This window comes from Eubalaena glacialis, chromosome 11, assembly GCF_028564815.1.
Source record: "Eubalaena glacialis isolate mEubGla1 chromosome 11, mEubGla1.1.hap2.+ XY, whole genome shotgun sequence".
NCBI classification, from domain to species: domain Eukaryota; kingdom Metazoa; phylum Chordata; class Mammalia; order Artiodactyla; family Balaenidae; genus Eubalaena; species Eubalaena glacialis.
In genome coordinates, this window is record NC_083726.1 from 55,760,897 (window position 1) to 55,783,877 (window position 22,981).

A 22,981-nucleotide genomic window follows, 5' to 3' on the forward strand; every position below is an offset into this window, starting at 1 on the left:
TGCCACCACTGAGTCATACTTTTGGAGATAGATTATTTTGGAAGTGAAGGTGTAAAGAAAAAGATAAGTTAGAGAACTCAAGAGGAAGAAGAGTCAAGCTAGGTCAGGAAGTGACCTCACAAACTTGCAGTAGAGTGAAGGCAAGAATGTAGGTCAAACAAGATTAGAGTTCAAAATAGGATCCGAACCTGAGAAGGCACAGGGTGATGGACGTATATTTTATCTCCCTTATAAATAAATGCAGATGGATTATATCTTATATATTTCACTTACCCCTTAGCAATATAGTAGTTAATATAAAGATTTTAGATTTAGACTATTTGAGGTTTGACTTTTTACTCTATCATTAAACATGACCTCAGCAAATTTCCAAATTTCATCATCTACAAATGGGATTAGACATACCAACATCCCCAATTCGTCCTGAAAAACAATTGAAATAATATTGTATTAGGTGCTACAGAAAGTAGTTGCTAAATTTTTATTATGGGTAGCTATTATTTTATTATAACTTTGCTTTGCTTTCCTGAGTTTTGTAGTCTCAACTTGAAAATGTTAACCAGATATTTTTCATTTTGCTTTTCCATTTTTCTTCTACTTCTCATAAAGTACAGTATGGTAGATTCCAGTAATATTAAAACATCTGTGTATCTCCAGTAGTAGAGTTGTACAGTAAGGTGACTTTTTAAAAACACATTAGGAATAATAGATTTGAAGTGACTTTATTCTATGCAGGAATTCATCACACACATTTTATCTAGACTGTTTACCCTGACCATTTGACCTGGCCTTGAAGAAGGTTTTGTTTTGTTTGTTTTTCTTAGAGTAGAATAAGTCACTTATTTAAAGATTATTCAAACAACTGTGCCTTGGATTTTTTGAATAAGTTGAATCTATATTTATATGGAAAGAAAAATGGTAATGTTTCCCAGTTGATTTAGGCTGTTGTTAAGTGAAATAAGCTTGACTGAGGTAGGGCCTCTCTTACCTCTTGCATTGTATCAAGGTACTTTATTTGGAAAACTTTAATTTTTTTCTGTTCATAGTTTATATACAGTGAATAGCATTTTAATATAAGAAATGCAAATTTAGGTGTTAAGGTGTCATGGGAAGCTTTAAATGTAGCACAGTTATAATGGAAAAACAATGGTTTCACATACTTAGGATTTTTATTATTTTTTTTTTTTATTTGCAGGATGAGTAAGAGATACTTACAGAAAGCAACAAAAGGAAAACTGCTAATAATAATATTTATTGTAACCTTGTGGGGGAAAGTTGTGTCCAGTGCAAACCATCATAAAGGTAAGCTGTTCTGTTTTCTTCCTCAGCTCTCTGAGGAAGGGGACTCCCTTTAACACAAACTATTGTGTTCTGCTTTTACTGGTCAGTTAATTTTACTAAATATGGGTCCGCCCATGGCAATTCTGTTTAAGTAAAAATGCAGAGAGAGTTATTCTTAATATGGCTTTGATAGGTAATGAATGATTATTTAAATGTTTCCAGGATTACTGACACTTCTGCAAATAATGTTCAAAGATTATGGAATCGTGACTCTGCATTCTTCTTAACATTTCCATTTTTAAGACAATAATGTTAAAATTTTGAGTTGACACGTAATAAAGATGAGTTTCAAATTGCAATCATCCTATAATGAAGCCATCTTTAATGATATATATCTTAATAATATGTATGCATGTAAATTTCCTTTCCGTGCTTTTTGTAGATCATATTTCTTCTTGCCAGAGTACATCTTTGGCCACTCTTTTGATTCTACCCCAGTATGATATTGAGCAGGCTCAATTCTGCCATAGAACAGGGTGACGATATTTGTTTTATATATGTGTGTTAAGCTTGACAGCTCAAAATTATGCCCTTTCTGTTCTCTTTTCTGAGCATAAGACTCAGTATAGTGAATAAATACTTTTTCCAAATGAATTAAAATTCCATTTAATTTTATTTTAGTCTATTTCTGGACTGTCCCTACCATAATCAAGTATTCATAACCTGAAAAGTCAATTTAGATTTTTCTGTGAAATATGATTTTACGATTCTGTTCTCTTTCCTCTGTAAAGTCCACAGACTAGCAACTTACTTTCTTATTTTATTTTTGATTGAAGAGAAAGTTAAGACTGCCTTGAATTTTGTAACACTTAAAATAGTTACACATGTGCATTTAATTAGCATTACATGGAACAAGTACACCAGGGAACGGAAGGATGTGGTGTGAGGGAGGGATGCTTATAAGACAAAATCTTTTCCCCCTGTGTTTAAAACCAAAAAGAGGGCTTCCCTGGTGGTGCAGTGGTTGAGGATCTGCCTGCTAATGCAGGGGGCACGGGTTCGAGCCCTGGTCTGGGAGGATCCCACATGCCGTGGAGCAACTAGGCCCGTGAGCCACAACTACTGAGCCTGCGCGTCTGGAGCCTGTGCTCCACAACAAGAGAGGCCACGATAGTGAGAGGCCCGCGCACCACAATGAAGAGTGGCCCCCGCTTGCCGCAACTAGGGGAAGCCCTCGCACAGAAACGAAGACCCAACCCAGCCAAAAAAAATTAAAAAAAGTAAAATAAATAATAATTAAAGGTGCTAATAATTAAAAAAAAAAAAAAAACCAAAAAGAGTCGTCTTTCAAAATATGAATTTTATAGAGGTCCTTCATATTTCACAATCCTGTTTTTGCCCCACAGTGTGTGTGTGTGTGTGCGTGTGTGTGTGTGTGCATTTCTTCTTTTCTTTAGTACAGCACTTGGATCCACAGATAAAATTTTAAATTCTCTTTAATAAGGGTTACTGGTATAAAATTAAATAGTCGTTAAGGAAGATGTTATTCACATGCCTCCAAATTGGCTACAGTGAACCAAACTGAAGGACAAAGCAGCCTTAAATACTTACCTTTTAAAAAGGGGCAGACCGCTGGGGCCAGGCCCCATGCCTTGGGCTTAACAGGAGAAGACACATCATCCATACATGGTCACCCCAGTGCGCCTTCCCAGCCTATAAAAGTAGAATTGAGAGCTTTGGGGGAGATTCATAGTAATTGTGGGTGTCATTCCAGCAAAGCAAGGGTTCATGATAAGGATGCTTTCTCATCTCCAAAGCCAAGTGATGGGGTCTCTAAGAGAATCATTCATGAGGACTGCTCCACAGTGAATATTGCATACAATTTTTAAAGCTGTTTTTAAGAATTTTTAAGTTGTGTTATGTTCTATGCTAACTCCAAAACTAAGATCTTTTCTTACTTTTTGCCAAAAAATACATTTCTTGAACATAAGAGATTATACCTTGACTCAGAAAACTCACTCAAAGTGCCAAAGTCAAAGTTCTAAAACACTATAGAAGATAAACTTTTGTGTTGTTTTGCTGATCCATTTCCACCCTACCAAGAATATTTTGGAGGAAGAATTTAGGAAAGATTTCTCTGCCTCTCCCTCTTTCCCTCTTTCCCCTTTTCCTTTCTTTCTTCCCTTTACATTTTCCATGCAAAATGCCCCCTTTGTTTAAACTGTTTTACATTTAATAAGTGTAATGTACATATATGTTTTAGGACATATTCATAAAATGAACACAAGTGTGCTCACCCCCCAGTTGAGACATGTAACATTTCTAATTCTCTTGAACCTGCGTGTCTGCCACTCTAATTTCATTCCTTTGCCTCCTTACCCAAGATAATCACTGTTCTAAGTTTTGTGATTATAATTCCCTTGCTTTTATTTATAATTTCACCCTGTATTTATACATATCCAAATGGCATGCTGCTTAATTCTGTTGTTATTGAATTTACATAATAGTATTATACTGTGTTTTTCTGTAATTTGCTACTTTGCCCAACAATATATTTGTGACATTCATTATACTTGATGGTGAGTAACTATAGTTAATACTAATTTTTTTTTTTTTACCATTGCCCCATATTTTGTTGTATGAAGTCACCACAATTTATGTATTTATTCTCTTGTACATGAACAGTTGGTGTTCTATTTTCTTGTCATTATGAACTATGCTTCTATGAATATTCTACTTCTTTCCTGGTGCACATGTGCAAGGGTTTCTCAAGAGCACATTCCAAGGAGCAAAATTCTGGGTCACAGGGCATTGCATATCTTCAGTCTTACCAGATTGTGTGAAATGTTTTTTTCCAAAGTGGTAGTACTAAGAAAGTTGTTCAAGTTATTTCTTTTTACTGATGTGTAGTAGATTTACAATATTATATTAATTTCAGGTATACAACATAGTGATTCAAAATTTTGTATAGATTATATTCCATTTAAAGATTTTATAAAATATTGGCTATATTCCCTGTGCTGTACAATATACCCTTGTAGCTTATTTTATACATCATGGTTTGTTCCTCTTAATCCTCTATCCCTATGCTTCCCCTCCCTCCTTTCCTCTCTCCACTGTTAATTACTAGTTTGTTCTCTATATCTGTGAGACTGTTTCTGTTTTGTTATATTCATTTGTTTATTTTAATAACATACAGTATTTGTCTTTGTCTGACTTATGTCACTAAGCACAATACCCTCCAGGTCCATCCATGTTGTTGCAAATGGCAAAATTTCATTCTTTTTTATGGCTGAGTAGTATTCCTGTGTGTGTGTGTGTGTGTGTGTGTGTGTGTGTGTGTTTCCTGGATCTTCTTTATCCATTCATCTTTTGATGGGCATTTAGTTTGCTTCCATAGCTTGGCTATTGTAAATAAGACTGCTTTGAGCACTGAGCATATGAAAATTTCGAATTAGTGTTTGCGTATGGATTTTTTTTTTAATTGAAGTATAGTTGATTTACAATGTTGTGTTAGTTTCAAGTGTACAGCACAGTGATTCAGTTATACACATATATGTGTGTGTGTGTGTGTGTGTGTGTGTGTGTGTATACAGATTCTTTTCTCAGATTCTTTTCCCTTATAGGTTATCACAAATATTGAGTATAGTACCCTGTGTTATACAGTAGGTTGTTGTTGGTTATCTATTTTATATATAGTAGTGTGTATATGTTAATCCCAACCTCCTAATTTATCCCTCTCCCACGTCTTTCCCACTTGGTAACCATAAGCTTGTTTTCTATGTCTGTGAATCTATTTCTGTTTTGTAAACAAGTTCATTTGTATCTTTTTTTTTTTTGATTCCACATATAAGCAATAGCATATGATATTTGTCTTTTTCTGTCTGACTTACTTCACTTAGTATGATAATCTCTAGGTCCATCCATGTTGCTGCAAATGGCATTATTTCATTATTTTTTATGGCTGAGTAGTATTCCATTGTATATATGTACCACATCTTCTTTATCCCTTCATTTGTCGATGGACATTTAGGTTGCTTCCATGTCTTGTCTATTGTAAATAGTGCTGCAATGAACATTGGGGTGCATGTATCTTTTCAAATTATAGTTTTCTCCAGATATATTGGCTATATACCCAGGAGTGGAGTTGTTGAATCATATGGTAGATCTATTTTTTTTGTTTTTTGAGGCAACTTCATCCTGTTTTCCATAGTGGCTGCACCAATTTACATTCCCACCAATAGTGTACAAGAGTTGCCTTTTCTTCACATCCTTGCCAACATTTATTATTTGTGATCCTTTTTATGATAGCCATTTTCACAGGTGTGAGGTGATATCTCATTGTGGTTTTGATTTGCTTATCCCTGATTATTAGTGATGTTGAGCACCTTTTCATGTGCCTCTTGGCCATCTGTGTGTCTCCTTTGGAAAATTGCCTATTCAAGTATGCCCATTTTTTTAATCAAGTTGTATGTTTTTTTGATTTTGAGTTGTATGAGTTGTTTATGTGTATGGTATATTAATCCCTTATCCGTATTTTCACCCATTTAGTAGGTTGTCTTTTGTTTTGTTGATGGCTTCCTTTAGTATGCAAAAGCTTTTAAGTTTAATTAGGTCCCATTTGTTTATTTTTGCTTTTGTTTCCATTACTTTAAGAGACAGATCTGAAAATATATTGCTACGATTTATGTCAAAGAGTGTTCTGCCTGTTTTCTTCCAGGAGTTTTGTGATTTCAGGTCTTACATTTAAGTCTTTAATCCATTTTGAGCTTATTTTTGTGTATGGTTTGAGAAAATGTTCTAATTCCATTCTTTTACTTGTAGCTGTCCAGTTTTCCCACCGCTTACTGAAGAGACTATTTTTTTTTCCCATTGTATATACTTGCTTCCTTTGCCATAGATTAATTGACCATAAGTGCATGGGTTTATTTCTGGGCTCTCTATTCTGTTCCATTGATATATTTCTATTTTCATGCCAGTACCATCCTAATTTGATGGCTGTAACTTTTAAGTCAGGGAGTGTTACACCCCCAGTTCTGTTCTTCTTACTCAAGTTTGCTTTGGCTATTCAGGGCCTTTTGTGTTTCCCTACAAATTTTAGAATTATTCATTCTAGTTCTGTAAAAAAAAAAAAAAAAAAAAAAAAAAAGCCCAGCAGCACACTCCCCTCTTGTCATCCAAGCAATATGCTCTCAGAATTCCCCCTAAGAGGGCTGCCTAGGTCCTTCTGTTGCGGCAGGCTGACTATGTAGGCTGACTGGTGGACTTTGTTGGCCCCTAGCCCAGTTGATTACCAGACCCTGCCTTGTGTGGATGTTGCTAGCTGCTGGCTAGTGGGGCCTGGTCATGAGGCAGCTGACTGCAGAACCCCAGGGGGCCCTGGGGCTAATGTTGGCTCACTGGCGGTAGGAGTCAGGGTCCAGAAGACTCTGGGGCTGTTGCTCCCCACACTGGCAGGCAGAGCTGGGTCCTGGAGTCTGGCTGCAGGGCCCAGGGATCCCAGAGCTGGTATCAGATCACTGGTGGGCAGGGGTCTGGTTCCTGACACAGTTGGGTATGTGGTCCATGGTGTCCTGAAGCTTGTGTTGGCCTGCTAGTTGCAGGGCCAGGGCCCAGGGCCCAGGCCCCACTGGTCACAGGGTAGGGTCTAGCCTGCCATGGGTGGACTAGGTCTTCAGGCTGACGGACTGTGATTTTCTTGCATCTGGTGTCTGCCCCCTAGTGGGTTAGGCTGGTCTAGAGGCTGGTGCAGGCTTCCTGGATGGCAGGGCTGGTGTCTGCCTACTGGTGGGTGGAGCTGTGTCTTGGCTCTCTGGTGGGTAAGGCTGTGTCTAGAGGTGGCTGTGGGCTCAGGAAGTCATTAGGCAGCCTGTCTGCTGATGTGTCCCCACCCAGTTAGTTGTTTGGCCTGAGGCTTCCTAGCACTGATGCCTACAGGCTGTTGGGTGGAACCAGGTCTTGGCACTATTTAGCCAGAGGGAGGATCCCATGATGCCAGCTGCCAGCAGCAGTGTCCATGTGGTAGAAAGCTCCCTAATATGGCTACTGATAGTATCTATGTCCCCAGAGTGAGCTACAGCTACCCACTGCCTCTCCAGGCAACTCTCCAAGACCAGCAGTTAGATCTAGCCCAGGCTCCTGTCAAATTACTGCTTTTGCCCTGGGTACCAGTGCATATGGGATTTTGTGTGGGCCTTTAAGGGTAAAGTCTCTGTTTCCCTCAGTCCTGTGGCACTCCCCAAATTAAGCCCCACTGGCCTTCAAAGCCAAATGCTCTGGGGGCTTGTCTTCTCAGTGCAGGACCCCAGGGCTGCACTTCGCCCACCCAGGGGTATGGGACTTGATTATATAGTGAGCCCACCTTTCCTATCCTACCTGTCCCATTGTGGTTCCTTCTTTAGGTTTTTAGTTGTGAAAAATCTTTTCCTGTAGGTTCTCATCTTTTTCATAGATTGTTGTTCTGCAGATAGTTGTAATTTTGGTGTGCTCATGACAGGAGATGAGCTCAGGGTCTTTCTACTCCACCATCTTGGCCAATGCACCTATTCTCTCTTTATTTTTTTCCATTTAAATTACAGTGTGTCTTGTTTTGTTCCTCTTTGGGTTGATCCTCTTTGGGACTCTGTGCTTCCTGGACCTGGATTTCTGTTTCTTTTCCCAGGTTAGTGAAGTTTTCAGGTATTATGTCTTCAAATATGTTCTCTGTTCCTTTTTCTCTCTCTTCTCCTTCTAGGACCCCTATAACGTGAATGTTAGTATGGTTGGTGTTGTCCAAGAGGTCTCTTAAATGTCCTCATTTCTTTTTTTTTTTTTTTTTCTGTTCAGCTTCAGTGATTTTGACTACTGTGCCTTCCAGCTCACTGATCCAGCCTTCTGTAACATATAATCTACTGTTGATTCCTTCTAACTTATTTTTTATTTCACTTATTGTATTCTTCATATCTGTTTGATTCTTCTTTATATTTTCTAAATCTTTCTTAAAAACTTCTAACTTCTCATTCTATTCATCCATTCTTCTCCTGAGTTCTTTGATCATCTTTATAATAATTTCCTTGAACTCTTTATCAGATAAATTGCCTATCTCCATTTAGTTCTTCTTCTGGAGTTGTATCTTGTTCCTTTGTTTGGAACATGTTCCTCAATTTAGAACATATTCCTCTGCCACCTCATTTACCACTTTTAATATCTATGTATCTGGTAGTGTAGTTATTTTTCCCAACCTTGGAGAAATAGCCTTTTGTAGGAGATGTCCTCTGTGTCCCAACAGCACACTCCTCTCTGATCACCAGAGCTACATGTTCTAGTGGTGCCCCCTATTTAGACTGTGTGGGTCCTTCTGTTGTGGTGGGCTGACTACTGTGGGCAGTCTGGTAGATGTGGCTGGCCGAGTGTCTGGTTGGTTGCCAGGCTATGCCTTGTATGGAGGCTGGCTATGGAAGCCTTTGGGGTTCTGGAGCTAGTGTTGACTCACTGATGGGCAGAGCTGGGTCCTGGGGTTGCAGGCCAGCGTTCCTGGATCTAGTGTTGGCCTGCTGGTGGGTGGGGCTGGTTCCTCACATGGCTGGCTACAGGTTCCAGGGTGACCAAGAGCTGATGTTGGCCCACTCGTAAATGGGACTGGATCCCAGGGGAGCTTGTTGAGAAGTCCAAGGTATCTCAAACTGGTATTGTCCTGCTGGTGGGTGTGGCCAGGGTCTGGGGGTTCCTAGGGCTGGTTATCATCCTGCTGGTGAGTGGGGCCAGAGCCCAGGGTCTCCTGGAGCTAGTGCCAGCTCACTGGTGGGCTGAGCTGGGTCCTGGGATCTCTTGCTGCAGGGACCTGGGGGTCCTGGAGCTGCTTTTAGCCTGTTGGTGGGCAGGGCCTGTTCCTGACTCAGCTGACTATGTGGTCCAGGGTGTCCCAAAGCTTTTGCTGGCCCACTGGTGGGTGAAATCGAATCCTGGGGCAGCTGGCTGAGGGTCCCAAGGTATTTTAGAGCTTGTGTTTGGCCTGTGGGTGTTCTGCGGGGCTGCGGTGGTTCTGGGGATGGTATCGGCCCACTGGTGGACAGAGCTGGGTCCTGGGGTCTCTGGTTGCAGGGCCCTGGGGGTCTCAGGGCTAGTGCCTGCACACTGGTGTTTGAGGCAGGGTCCTGGTCAGTCTGGTAGACAGGGCCATGTCCTGGGGTAGCTGTGGGGTTTTAAGGCAGCCTGCCTGCTGGTGGGTGGGACTGTCTCTCTGCCTGGCTAGTTGCTTGACCTGAGGCATCCCAGTACTGGTGCTGATAGGCTAGTGGGTGGGACTGGGTCCTGGTGCTAATAAGCTAGAAGGAGGATTCCAAAATTGCACTTGCCAGCACCTGTGTCCACATGGTAGAACAAGGTCCCCCCAAATTGGCTGCCACCAGTGTCTATGTCCCCACGGTGAGCTCCAGTTGCCTCCTGCCTCTCTGAGAGACTCTCCAAGATCAGCAGGTAGATCTGACCCAGGCTTCTTTCAAATTACCACTTCTGCCCTGGGTGCCAGAGTGTGTGAGAGTTTGTATCTGCCCTGTAAGAGTGGAGTCTCTATCTCCCACAGTCCACATGGCTTTCATCATGCATAAGGCTTAGAGCAAGGAAGGCCTATTCGCTTATTTCTATTTTTTATTGTGAGATAATTAATAAGAAATCTGTGTCTGATTGAGAGCACTTCGTGTGAGCATTCAAGATAAAAGTAATACAGTTGAATATTAAAAATCCAACAGCTCTATTCTAAGAGCTTTGTAGATAGTAACTCATTTAATCCTTATGACAATCTATAAGATAGGTACTATTATTCAACATATTTTATAGATCAGAAACTGTGGCAAAGAAAGGTTAAATAATTTGGCCCAAGTTGCTTAGTTAGTAACCATTGAGAGCAGGATTCAAATCTAGGAAGTCTTGTTCCATGTAACATGATAAATATCTAGCAGTGAATTTCTTTTTATTTATACCATTTGGGATTTAGTTGACTTCCTGAATCTGTGGATTGATGTCTTTCATAAACTTTGAAAGAATTTCAGGCATTATGTCTTGAAATATTGCTTCTATACCATTGTCTCTACTGAACTAGAATTCTGGTTAGGTATATGTCAGCTTTCCCTCTCTATTCTCCATATATTTCAACCTCTATTTTATATTTTACACCTTCAAGTCTTTCTGTGCTATATTCTGGGATATTTGTTCAGATCTGTTTTTTTCTACCACACTAATTCTATGTTCTCTTGGGTCTAATCTGCTCTTTAATGCATATATTGAGTTTTAATTTCATCTATTACATGCTACTAAAAATTCTTTTTTTCTTACAAATTGTCTTGGCTTTTGATATATTTTGTTCTTTATTTATTTTGTTTATATTTCTTTTTATACATTTTATATCAAATCTCACGTATATATAAAATTCGATGCTTCTATTTTACGAAATTTTTGTGATTTCTTCCTGATGACTCTCACTCATAGTTCTTTATTTATTTTAGGGTTTTGTGATTTTTAAAAATTTTTTGAGCTAATGTTCACTGGAATCATATTTGCAAGGGTTTTTAAGGCCTATATTTAGAATGCATTCTTCCAGAGATGATTTGCATACGCCATGTGTCTTAGGTTTCTCTAAAAGCAGAGCCAAGTCAGGAATTCTTGTTTATGTGATTTATAGAAAGAGTGCTCTCAGGAGACAGAGAGCAAGGGCAGCAGGATAGACTTGGAGACAAAAGATGAGCACAAATAGAGTCTCAGCTGGAGAACAGCCTGGTCAGGTCCTTTGGGGAGGATCAGAAACATAAATTACTCCACAGAGTGGAGCTCCTTGAGGTGAGATAAATAGCCTCTTCTACACTTGTGTCCATTTGTCATTGGCCATTGATCTATTACCCATAGTAGGGAATAGCCTTCCTGGGGAAGTAGCTTCTCTTTAGCAGAGGGTGGATTTCTGAACAAGGGAGGGGCTGAGAATTGTAATCCCCTACCATTCACAGCAAGTGGAGGAAAGGTACACTGCTGATAGAAAGGATGTTGGTAGTAAACCAACAGCTACACATCACTGCAGTCAACTTCTCATACCCCTCAGCTCTGCTTGCTTCTTACTTTAAATTTACTCTGTCTAGGCAAAGCTTATCAAAGATTCTGCTTGGTTACAATTTCCAAGAAAACCTACTTGAGGAGGAATAGTGCGGCCGCTACTAATGCAGTTGGTACCAAGGCCTTTATTGATACTCATTATCTGCCCACTTCCCTAGCCATTTTAGATTCCTCTCTCCTTCCTGTTCACCTAGAAGCCTTACCTGATGTTTTACGCAGACCTCGTACCTGAGGGTTCTGAGCTCTGGATTATCATGTTCTGAATTCTGGGGTTGTTGTACTTATAAATTTATAGTTGTAACTGGGCATTGGGATGCCAAGAAATACCTCAGTGGATCATCTGAGAGCCTAACATATTCTCCCCTGCCCTGGTTCATAGCAGCTACCCATAGCAGTGATCACTGGGGTCATTAAACTCATCAGTATTTAACTCCTTTTTTTCTTGCTCGTCTATGGGGCTGACTAGGCAGCAATTGGAGCTATATGTTTAGCAGGACTCCCCTTACCGTTTCCCCTGGTAAAAGCATTCCCTTTCTGGGAATCAGGACTTCTAGATTCATAGGGTCTATTGGTAGTTTTCACAGGAATATTTTAGATTGGATAATTCTGATGGAAAATTTGTTTTATTCAATAATTTTCGAGTACCCACAATAAGGACTGAGAATATAGCAGTACATACAAGAGGCAAAAATTTTCTTTATGGAGTTTTTGTCCTAGAGGTGGGAAGATAGATAATAAAAAGGAAAAGTAAAACAGTTTTATAGTATAAATGACGTGGAAAAAATAAAGGAAGAAAGAGGTATAAGAAGTGTTCAAGAAGGACTGTAGTTTTAAATAAGGCCTTTGGATAAGACCTAAATTTTCCAGTGGAGCCAGCCATGAAGATATCTGGGGGAAGAATGTTGCAGGCAGAGCAGTTAATAAGTATGAATACTTTCAAGTAGGAGCATGCCTGGAGACATGAGGAGTAGCAAGGCTGCTGTGTATAGAGCAGAGTATGTAAGAAAGAGAGTGGTAAGAGACTGGGTCATTACAGAACAGGTAAGTATAGGAGATGAAACAACAGAATAAGTAGCTCTTCCAAATACCAGTGCAATAGCACTGTGTTCTCAAGAGCAACCAACTGGAGAATTGTCTTACTCTGTTTCTTGAACATGATGTAGAAACACTGTAGAAATCTAGAGCATTTGTATTTGAAAAATGAGATATGTAAAAATCAGAGAATGTTGTCACCTGCTTAATAAAATCTTCTGAGCTTTGGGAACTAAAAGTCCCTCACACACAGACAAACCTCCACAGAGATTCTGTCCTGAATTCTCACAATTGTCTTCAGCTGGGCATTTTGGGAGCGGGGTTGGGGGGGAGTAGTCATTAACTCAGAGCATTGTGACAGCCAATCAGAAAGTATAAGCAGTATTTCCCACTTGGAAGCAATTACATTAGGTACAGCTTCAGATAGTGGGGATTAGAGAGGAAATATTTCAGTTTAGGACTCCAAGTTCCCAACAGAAAAACATAGTCATTAATCTTAGAAGGCTAATATGTTTTCTTGCCTTTTCTTCCTTTACCCATCACATCCAAACTAAATCTAAAGAGAATGAGTCATCATTGAATGTTTGGGTTGGAAAAGAATCTGTATTTAGTGTGAAAGAGATTATAAACAGATGAGAGTTATACGTAACACACACAAATTTTTAAAATGTTCATTTGTTTAGCTAATATTGAATGTTATTCCCATTATTATACTAGGTGTTTACTAATCTGAATTGCAACTTTTGATTGAATGAAAAATTTTCAAAGAAAAACAAATTTAAAATAAAGGTGATTTTCAGCCCAAAGCCTAGATGAGAGAGCAGCCATTTAATTTTTTTTGGTAGCTCTTCATTTGTTTGTTGGTTCATTTGATAGTTTATTCATTTCTCTAACCAACAACCCAGAAAACAAAATATATATATATATTTTTTCATTAAAACAAAATTTGTTTTAATTCTAAAAAAATAAATATTTACTATTGACATTTTAAAAAATATAGATAAGCAGAGGAGGGAGAAATAAAAATCACTCATAATCCTACCTTCCAAAATAACCACTGTTACCCTTTCAAAAACAGAATACAATTTTGTGACCTCCTTTTCTCACTTTGAAATATACAAAATACTTATTGAGTATCTGTCAAGTGTTGGGCTTTAGGTCAAGTTCTGGAGGTTAATAAGTGACCAACACAGGCATGGTCCATGCCCTATGGAACTTATAGAAAATTAGGCATGAAAAACATTAATCTGATAATCAGACAAATAAATATTTAACTATAAATTATTAAAGTGTTTAGAGATAAGATTTCAGGATAAGAGTATGTAAACTGTAAAATGGGTAGAGGGAAATCTGGGAGGTCTTTTCTAGGGAAGAGACATTGGAGCTGAGATCTGAATGGGGAGTGGGAGCTGGGCATCCAGATAGGATCAGTAGCCTGTGCAAAGGTGCTGAGACATGAAGGAATAGAACGCTTTGGAGCAAAAACAAGATCACTGTGTCTGAAGGACAAAAAGCAAGGAGGATGGTAGGCACAGTTAGGCAGAGGAGGTGTTGGGGCAGATCCTTTGGGGCCATATTCAGAATGTTGGTTTTCTTACAGTTAAAATTGTTTGAACCAATTTCGCTAGGATATTACTAGGTTCTCTTGGGCTGGTTTACATTGACTATGATGTACACCAAAGTTTAAGAACCCTGATTATAATGCATAGTGTTTCAAGGACCTTGTTTATGGGAACAATTGGATTAATGTCCTAAGAGAAAGAAAAATGACCATAACATAAACATATTAGATGCCATGTGGGCATATTTTCATCTGGTTTAATTTATGAATGCATTAAACATATTTGAGAGCATGATGTTCATTCATTTATTTAATTATACATTTATTGATATGGACTAGGTGAGAGACTATGCTGCCCTGAGCTGGTGATTCTGCTTTAAATGACGCAGATAAAGTTGCTGTTTTCTCTTTTTTATTTTAAGTTATCTCATGTATACAGAATAATGCATAAAACCCATATGTACACTCAAAATAACAATCATAAGACAAGTGACTGTGCAAATACCAACCAGGACAATAAATAAAATATTAGCCCCCCAAACCTCCTTATGCCTCTCCCCTAATTATAACCACTCCTCCCGCAGAGGTACCCCTTTCCTGACTTCTTATGCCTAAACAATAGAGTATTATTTTGTCTGGTTTTTAATTTTGTAAAATTGGGATCCTATTTTAGGCATTTTTTTTTTAGTGTGATTTGCTTCTTCCCTCAACATTTTTTCTTGAGATTCATCCATGTTGTGACATAGGAGTCCATTGTGTGAATAGAATGTGATGCATTTATCTTTTATTGTTGATGGGCATTTGGGTTTTTCCAGTTGTTGGCTGTTATTGCCAATGCTGCTGTGGACATTATTTGTACATGTAATTTGGTTCACAGGTGCAGAATTTCCCCCAGGTATATTTTTAAGAATAAAACTCTATGGGCCGTATGATAAGTACATATTCAACATTACTTTGTTTTCTCCCACTTAGTAGTATAATTAGCAATAAATTATATGTATTTACTTATATATCTAAAACTATCCATAAAAACATATTTTAATTGGGGCATGAAAAAAACATTGTAATAATGTGCCCTAAATTACTTAAGAAAATTCTTTGTTGTTAGATTTCTTTGAGACTTTTTTGTTTGTTAATACTAATCGAACAACACTTGTTTGAGAATTTTTGTTTACATTTACTATTAATTATCAATTAATTAAATTTATTAATACATTTTGTTCATTTTTAAATTTCTTTACATAGTTAACACAGATGAGAACTTTTGAGGTCAAAGAGAATGAAATTATTAGGTTTGTATCATTCAACATTCACTCAGGAAAAAGAAAATCACACTAAGTGGTTTAAAATAAGGAACTGGTTACAACAGTGTTGAAAGAGCTGGAAAAGGTAACAGGGAATGGTGATACTACTACCCAGACACTGGTTAACTGCAGAAAGCTATTACTGCCCCTAGAGGTGGGAGAGCAAAAAGAAAAGCAGAATTACCCAGAGCTCCTGATTGTAGTATTTGCTGTGGAAGTTGCTGAAGCACTGCTGCTGCTTTGGGAACCACTTCCACTGCCACTGAGCAGGAAGCCTGGAACCAATTCCCTCATGATATTGCAAGATCCCAGGAGGCTGAATGCTGCTAGCGCTGCTACACTCTCTGCTAATGCTGCTGAAGTCCACAGGCATTTATGTCATCTCCCTTAGCATTTCTGAAGCCAGAAGCAGGGGGGGGGGGGGGAAAAAAGGTGGCCTCTCTCTTTCTTATGAGTGCCTTCCTCTAAGAAGCAGACTCTAGGACAGAATTCAATATGCAAGAAGTTTATTGGGGGAAACATTTTTGAAATATAAAGAGGGAGGAAAGAGGAGTAGATGGGGTGAGGCTTCAAACCAGGAGGAAGGGTTGACACCTGTGAAAGAAGAGAAGGGAGGAAGGAGGCTTGAGTAGGAAGAACCCCAAACTTCAGCACAGTTTTGAAAAAGTCTTGGCCAGGCCAATTTGGGGTCCTGGAGCAAAGGCTGCCCATTGCAAAGACTCCCATAATGGGCAAAAAGGCCAGGCTGTTGTGTTCCTGCCATGCTCAGTCACTGACTGGTAGCAGCCCAGACAAAGTGTGGCCTGTGTAACTCCACAGGTGGGGTTACTGGAGGCCATCAGTCAACTATGTTCTTTGCAGTGGGTTCTTTTGAGGGAGAACTAAGCAAACATCTTTGTGGTTGCTACACTTCCATGGGCAGAATCTAACCAGAAGCCAGCTGGCAAGAAAGTCTGAGAAATTTAGTATTTAAGCTTCCAGCCCATTTCAACATACAGAGGAGTATAGAAAGATAAATGTTGAAAGAATGACAAGTATCTGCCACAGGAACATTTATACACGTTGTTAAATTACTTTTGATTCCCTCACAGAGGTATATAAAACTTCCCTTCTCACCAGTCTGAAAATATTGGCTACAAATAAATATCATTGTTAATTTAGAAGGTCCTGACATAGTCTCTTATTCATATTTTAATTTATATTTTTGAGTTAATGAATGGATAGTTAATTTTTGAATTATTTTCATTTTCCATTATTTGAATTATTCATTGATTCCTTTGCCAATTTAATATTTGTCATTGATATGTTTGAAAACCTTGGATAACTTTTAAAGCTTGGTCACATTCATTGTAAATTTTCATGCTTTTCAAATTTAATGTTTTAAAATCATGTTTATAGCTTTTCAGAACATAAAGTATCCTACACTGTTGTTAGAAAAAAATTGAAAATATATAAAAATATAAAGTAGAAACTTTAAAACACCTGTAATCCTATGCACATGTCACTATTAACTCTCAAATATTATTCATATAATATTAGGAATATACTGTATCCATAGATTTTTCTCCTTTCTTATTATATTTTGAGCATTTCTTCATCTTTCCTGTGAAAATTATTTAAACATACTATATAATTGGATATTAGAGCTGTTTATTTTTCCTCTAGTAAAAATAATGATGCAGTGAACATTTATATTTGCAATTGCTTTTCCCCACATCTGCTTATTAGGCTAGGTTTGCAGTGATGGAATTACTGGTTCAAATGACTTAAATTTTAAAATGTTATTATGTTTTGAAAATGATATTTTTAACTATAAAATAATTTGTGTTCATTTTAGAATATTTGGAAAGTATAAAAGAAGCACTAACAAAATTAAAATGATGTAATATATTCATAGGATGTTTATTTATTAATATTATGCATGTTAAAAGGTATGCATTTTGATATATATTGTCAAGTTGCAAACATTCCTATTCATATTCCCATCAGCAGGGAATTTACACAGCTTTGTCAACACTTGGCCAGATGAATTTGGAGTCCTTGAGATTTATCACTCTATCTAATCTTTGTCAATTTCATCCTGTTTTAATTTGCAGTTTTAAATTATTAAAGATGATAAAATTTTTATTGTTTATTGACCATTAATATTTTTATTAATTACCTTTTCATGTATTTTATCCATTGTTTTTATTAGGTGACCCTATTTTTCTTTATGTTTTTATGAGAGCTCTTTATAAAGGATTAACACTTTGTGTTGTTACCAGTAGTTTACATTTTGCCTAATCAATGCATTAGCATGTGGTGTGCATGAGCACAGCTTCAGAACTCCAGACAGTCTGTGTTTTCATCCAGGCTTGTCCTTTTACTAGCTCTAGGTAATTTTTCTTTTTTTTTTTCTTTTTGATTGTGGTGGGGTGATGGTGGGAGTGGAGTATCTGAATCCTTTTAACATAGTTTCTTTAACCTTAAATTTAAAAAAATATATTGCCAATATATATCTAGGTTTTGTCTCTTAATTATTGAGTGACTCTTTTCAAGCTTAAAGTTTTCAAAGGAAACCTTACTTTCATTTTTTATTTAACTAATGCTCTTATCTTTTTGTCCCATTTTATTTTTTTCTTCCTCTGTCAATTTTGGATCTCCTATTGTTTGGCTGTTTGACCTCCCGAACTTGTTTTGTAATAGTTTTCTATTGTCTCTCTGTTCTTTTGCTCTATTTGTTTGGAGGAGGGGGGTTGGGAGATTTCGTCACCTTTACTGTACAAATTTGTGCAAAATTTTATGTCTTTTACAGTTTTAATTTCTGTGTGCTCTCTACTTTTGTTTTCTGAGTGTTCTCCTGCCACCCCCCCCACCCCATTTATAAGTATTTCTTCTTGCATAGTCTCTTTTTCTTTCTAGATTTTGTCCCTACTTTAGTTTCTATTTTTCATGCTAGAAGCTTTCCTCAGATAGCTGATAATCCCAAACTGTCTGTTCTGAAAGCTCTCAGCCTGTTAGTGGGGCTTGTAGAATTTGAGATTCAATGTAAGATGATGTGGCAGGGCTTTTATTGGAGAACTCCCGGTGTTAGTATGTTTAACTTTTCTCTTTTGGATCATCCAGATTCCTTCGAGAGGAATCCTTTAATCTCTTGTCTGAGGTTGTCAAGAGTTGAGAGGTGAAAGCAGCTGAGGTGAGGAGGTATGCCCACGTCAACATTCTGTAGTTCATTCAGTATAGTGCCTACAACCTCTGCTGTGTCTTGTGGTCCCCGGTCCAGAGACCACCTCTGTTTCCCCCCCCGACCCCACCACCACAATAAATCTTCAAGCTTTTGCCAGGTTGGCAGGTAAGACGGCTGCCCAGTGACATGGAATGATAGAGAGTAACTAGAGATTTAATTGCTTCTCAGACAGCTTTCACCAATGCTTCTAATTATAGCCCTCAACTCCTTGGCCCTTCCAGACCTACCCTGATACTCTCAGTCCCTCGTTCTTTTGATGATTCTCTACTGCCAGCCTAGAGATTCTCTTTCTTGAGTCCCGTAAGTCAGTTCTAAAATTTTGTTGCTGTTGTCTCCTACTGAAATGCATTTTTTTCAACCCACCATCTTAAATCAGAACACTAATAATGTTTCTAATTTTGCTATTTTCTTTTAGTTTTCTTATCCTCTTCCTTCTCTTCTTGGGCTCTCTTTTATTTCCATGTGTCTCTTTCCCAGTTTCAAAATTTTCCTCCACATCCTGTTGTTGTAGCTCATTCTTCATCTTTACTTTGATCAAGTTCCATCTTTCTTGAATTATATGGATGTACAAAGCAGGAACTCTATAAATTTTATTTTTAGTTCTTGTAATATATTTTTAAATGATGCTGTCACATTGCTTGTATTAGAATACTGTGATCTTTGTCTTCTCTGAACTGTTGCAATTCCCACCTCATCCAAAATTTCCTGACTCCAGTCAGCTATCCCCACAGCAGGTGAAGTGAATTTCTAAAAATAAATATTTGATAGTTTTACTCCTCTACCTAGAACCCTTAAGATAAAGTTAAAAACTTATACATGACAAATCCCTGTGTGATTTGTCTCTTGTCCTCTTCTTCAGATACTTTCGCTCTTACTCAATGTGATCCAGACACATTCTCTTTTGCAGTTTCTTGAAGGCCCTGTGCCCTTTTATGCCACATTTCCCTCTGTGTGCTTTTCACATTTTTGTTGCTTTATTTGTCTAGCTAACTGCAGGCCATCATTGATGTCTAGTATCTCCCCCATAAAGCTTTTCTTATCCTTCTAGGTTAGTTTCTCTGTGATATGATCACATAGCACCTTGCTTCCTCTACATCTCTCATCACAATTGTACTGAATGAATTATTCATATAATTATTTGTTAATGCTTACTTTTCCACTTATCTGTAAGCTCTATGAAGATGGATTCAAGTATTCAGGCATCACCTGTTCCTAACAGTATCTAGCATAAATGAAATTATGATATGGTCTCTTCTTTTAAAGATTTCATATTTCAAAATACTGAACAGAATCTATAAAAGGGTTTGAGAAATTAATGGTGATAGCAGGTATTCTTAGTGTTTTCTTCCTATTTTAATGGTGGTGGGTCTAGTGTTCCAAGATTAATTATTGACTTTAAGAAAACAGTTTAAAAAATTACATCTAAGAAATCTTTTTCTCTATATTTCCTCTATTTTAAGACATTGGATTTTGTTTTCAGTTTAGAATGTACTTGGAGGTATAGAATTAGGGAAATTCTGAGCATTTAAAGTTAAAACAAATGAAGTAATCCTACATATTATTTCTAGTATGCTTTCATATTCATTATTTATTTGGGCTATGAAAGGAATATTCTTTTACTGTAGCTTCTTTTCATGCATTCAGTAATTTTTTTTTTTGGTAATAAAACAGGTCTGCTAAGAGGAGAGTGAATCTTACTATTTCAGAAGAGAGAGTATAGTTTTCTGCTCTTGGTGGGTTTAATACTCACTGAATGAAGTTATATCATTATTGTATAGGTGTGTGCTTAAGAAAAAAAGAGATGAAAATCATGAAGCATTTGTTCTCTTTTGACTGTGAACAATTCATTAATTGAAAAATGTTTAGTCATTTCCAGGCATATATACTGGACACTGTGCAGTTATCAACAAGCATTCCATAACATATTTTGGGGAATTTTTAAAATGTATTCCTATGACTGATCTTCATCACCTAGCAACAATTAAAGGAAGTCAAAGGAGTCTCGAATTTTTTTAACTTAGAGTAGATCTTGCTAATAGTTGTTTACCTAGAGCAATGTTTCTCAACTGTTTTTTCACTTTTGCTCTCTAAGGAGCTTTTTAGATATTTTTTTTTCCTAATTGATTCTCACTCCCTTGAAATTTTAATACCACAGATATACTGTATATCTGTTTATGTGCTGTATGTATATCTATGATTTATAGACAAAGTAAGATTTTTCCATGATTTTTTTTCATGGTTCCCATGAAACAATTTTCACCCCCTTGGGGGATGATATTACCCTCGTTGCAAGTACATGACCCAGAGTTAATCAATTTTCTTTACTATGATACCTGTTTCATAGTACTATTCTTTATCTCATTAATCATTTTAATAAAAATTCGTAATAGCATATCGATATAACAGAACTTAAGGACTTGGAGGAGCTAGTATAACCTACTAGATCAATAATCTACACATTTGTGAGTTCATATGACAAAATATTTGAGGAAAAAAATTCTTTTATATATCTTATAATTTGTTTTATTTGTATTTTTTTCCACAGTGTTATAATAAAAAGATGATGGCCTACTGAAGTACTTAAAATTTTTTTCAATCACACCAGGCTTCTAGTCTTGGTCCTGTGAACACCCTTCTTATGAAGTCACCAAACTGTACTGTTCTATAATTTTTATAATAACACAAGTTATCAGGCCACTGGTAAATATGTTTAATATCTTCTATAGTCTCTACTTTTTCATACTGTGAGTTCCATTTGTGTATCCCTAAGTACTGGATGTCTATATAATAGGAAGTCATTTACTTACTAATTCAAGTCTGGTCATGATATTTGGATGTTAATAAAATAAAATCAACAGGACACAAGACTAGATATTAAATTACCAAACAAAATGACTGCTTAGCTGATCACTCATGATGAACATGTCTACTTCCCCAAATAAATTGTTTATAAGTTCACAATGAGTATGAGAGAAGACTGCATTTATAGGATAAACAGATTGAAAAACTAATTTGAGATGGTGCCTAAGCTACTTATCAGGGTGGTGAAAAAAAGAAAATTTGGAGTCAGGAGAATTTAGGGTTTGAGCTGAATGCCCTTGGGTGAAATATATTACCACTGAAATTTTAGTTTACCTGTAAAATAGGAGTAAAAGGTGCTCATTTTCCTACACTGGATTGGTGAAGAGATAAAAAATGATAATGCATATGGAATTTCTTTTAAAGTGCCATAAGTTATTATAGTTTCTTCTATATACAAAATTTTAAATTTTACTGATAATACTTTTATAAATATTAATAGTTTTGAAAGGCATTTCTTGGGAAATAAAATTAAAGTACGAGTCATATAGGGAACATTTTCTTGCTTTTTTGAAATATGATATATATAATAATCAGCCCCTTAATTCTTTGCCCATACATGAAATTAATATGCTTTTGCAAATGTATATCTGCGAGGGTATTTTGAGGAAACTGAGTGTTACCAGTTAGAGAAAAATCTACCTGCTTTATAATATATTTTCAAGTTATAACTATTATAGTTCACCGGAAGGTTAATGCTGAGAAAATCAATCAATTGATCAATTTTTTTCCTAATTTAAAACATTGGAGTTATAAAGAGAAATGAAAATCAACTATAGATAAAAGTGACAGCCCCACTGATAGAGGGCTCAGGGTGAAAACATCTTAGCATGCTATTTTAATAAGTTATTCAGTTATTTGTGTAGTAGGTACAGCCTATGTGTTATTTCCTAACTCTGCAAATGTCTTATCTCAAAATAGATGTTACTTAAGTAAAATCACCCTTAGCGTTGTTCTTGTTTCCTAACAAAGATATGCTACTCTAACATTATTATGAAACACTGTAGCAAATACTCCTCGTGAATGCTCATGCCCTGGGGATATTTGGGTCAAAGATAGATAAAGCACTTCTTTTCTTTGCAATTTATATATTCCTAAAATTTATGTTAAGTAAACTTTGTAAATGAATTCATTTAAAAAATGAAGAAATTTTACTCTTTCTAGGTCAATCATGTTGACGTAGGAATACATATATCCTAACATATTTCTCTTAAACATTTTGCATATTATAGTTTTTTCAAAGTATTTATACATATCAGATATTGAAGATAATTAACTTTCAGAAATAATATCCAATTCTCATTGGGTTTTTTTTTCTTTCCAAACATTTAGTTTCCCAATAATTTATGTATCATTCATTCATTCAGCAAATATGTGTTGCATATTTATTATATGCCAGGTATTACTTAGGCACCAAGAGACTATCAAAATGAATTAGATCATTGTGCTCTTGAGGAACTCATCAACTAAAAGAAAAACACATTTGTGTAATGAAAGTCTGAACACAACAAGTATTTAATAAAATCTTACCTATTCACAGACAGATAAGGACAAAGCATGTGCACATGTGTAAAAACAGCAGAAGAAATGATAAAGTCCACCTTAGTGTTGAAAAAAAAGTAAAATTACTAGACACTGAAT

General features: G+C 36.9%; 1 protein-coding gene across 1 annotated transcript in view; it reads left to right on the top strand.

The window, feature by feature from the left end:
• The first annotated feature begins 1,196 nt into the window (after positions 1–1,196).
• The window catches only part of TAFA2 (TAFA chemokine like family member 2), a 127,290-nt gene continuing 105,505 nt past the window's right edge, over positions 1,197–22,981 (top strand). Inside the window, exon 1 of the mRNA XM_061206647.1 lies at positions 1,197–1,302. Coding sequence (XP_061062630.1) covers positions 1,197–1,302 — 106 coding nt within the window. The remainder of the gene's footprint in view (positions 1,303–22,981) is intronic.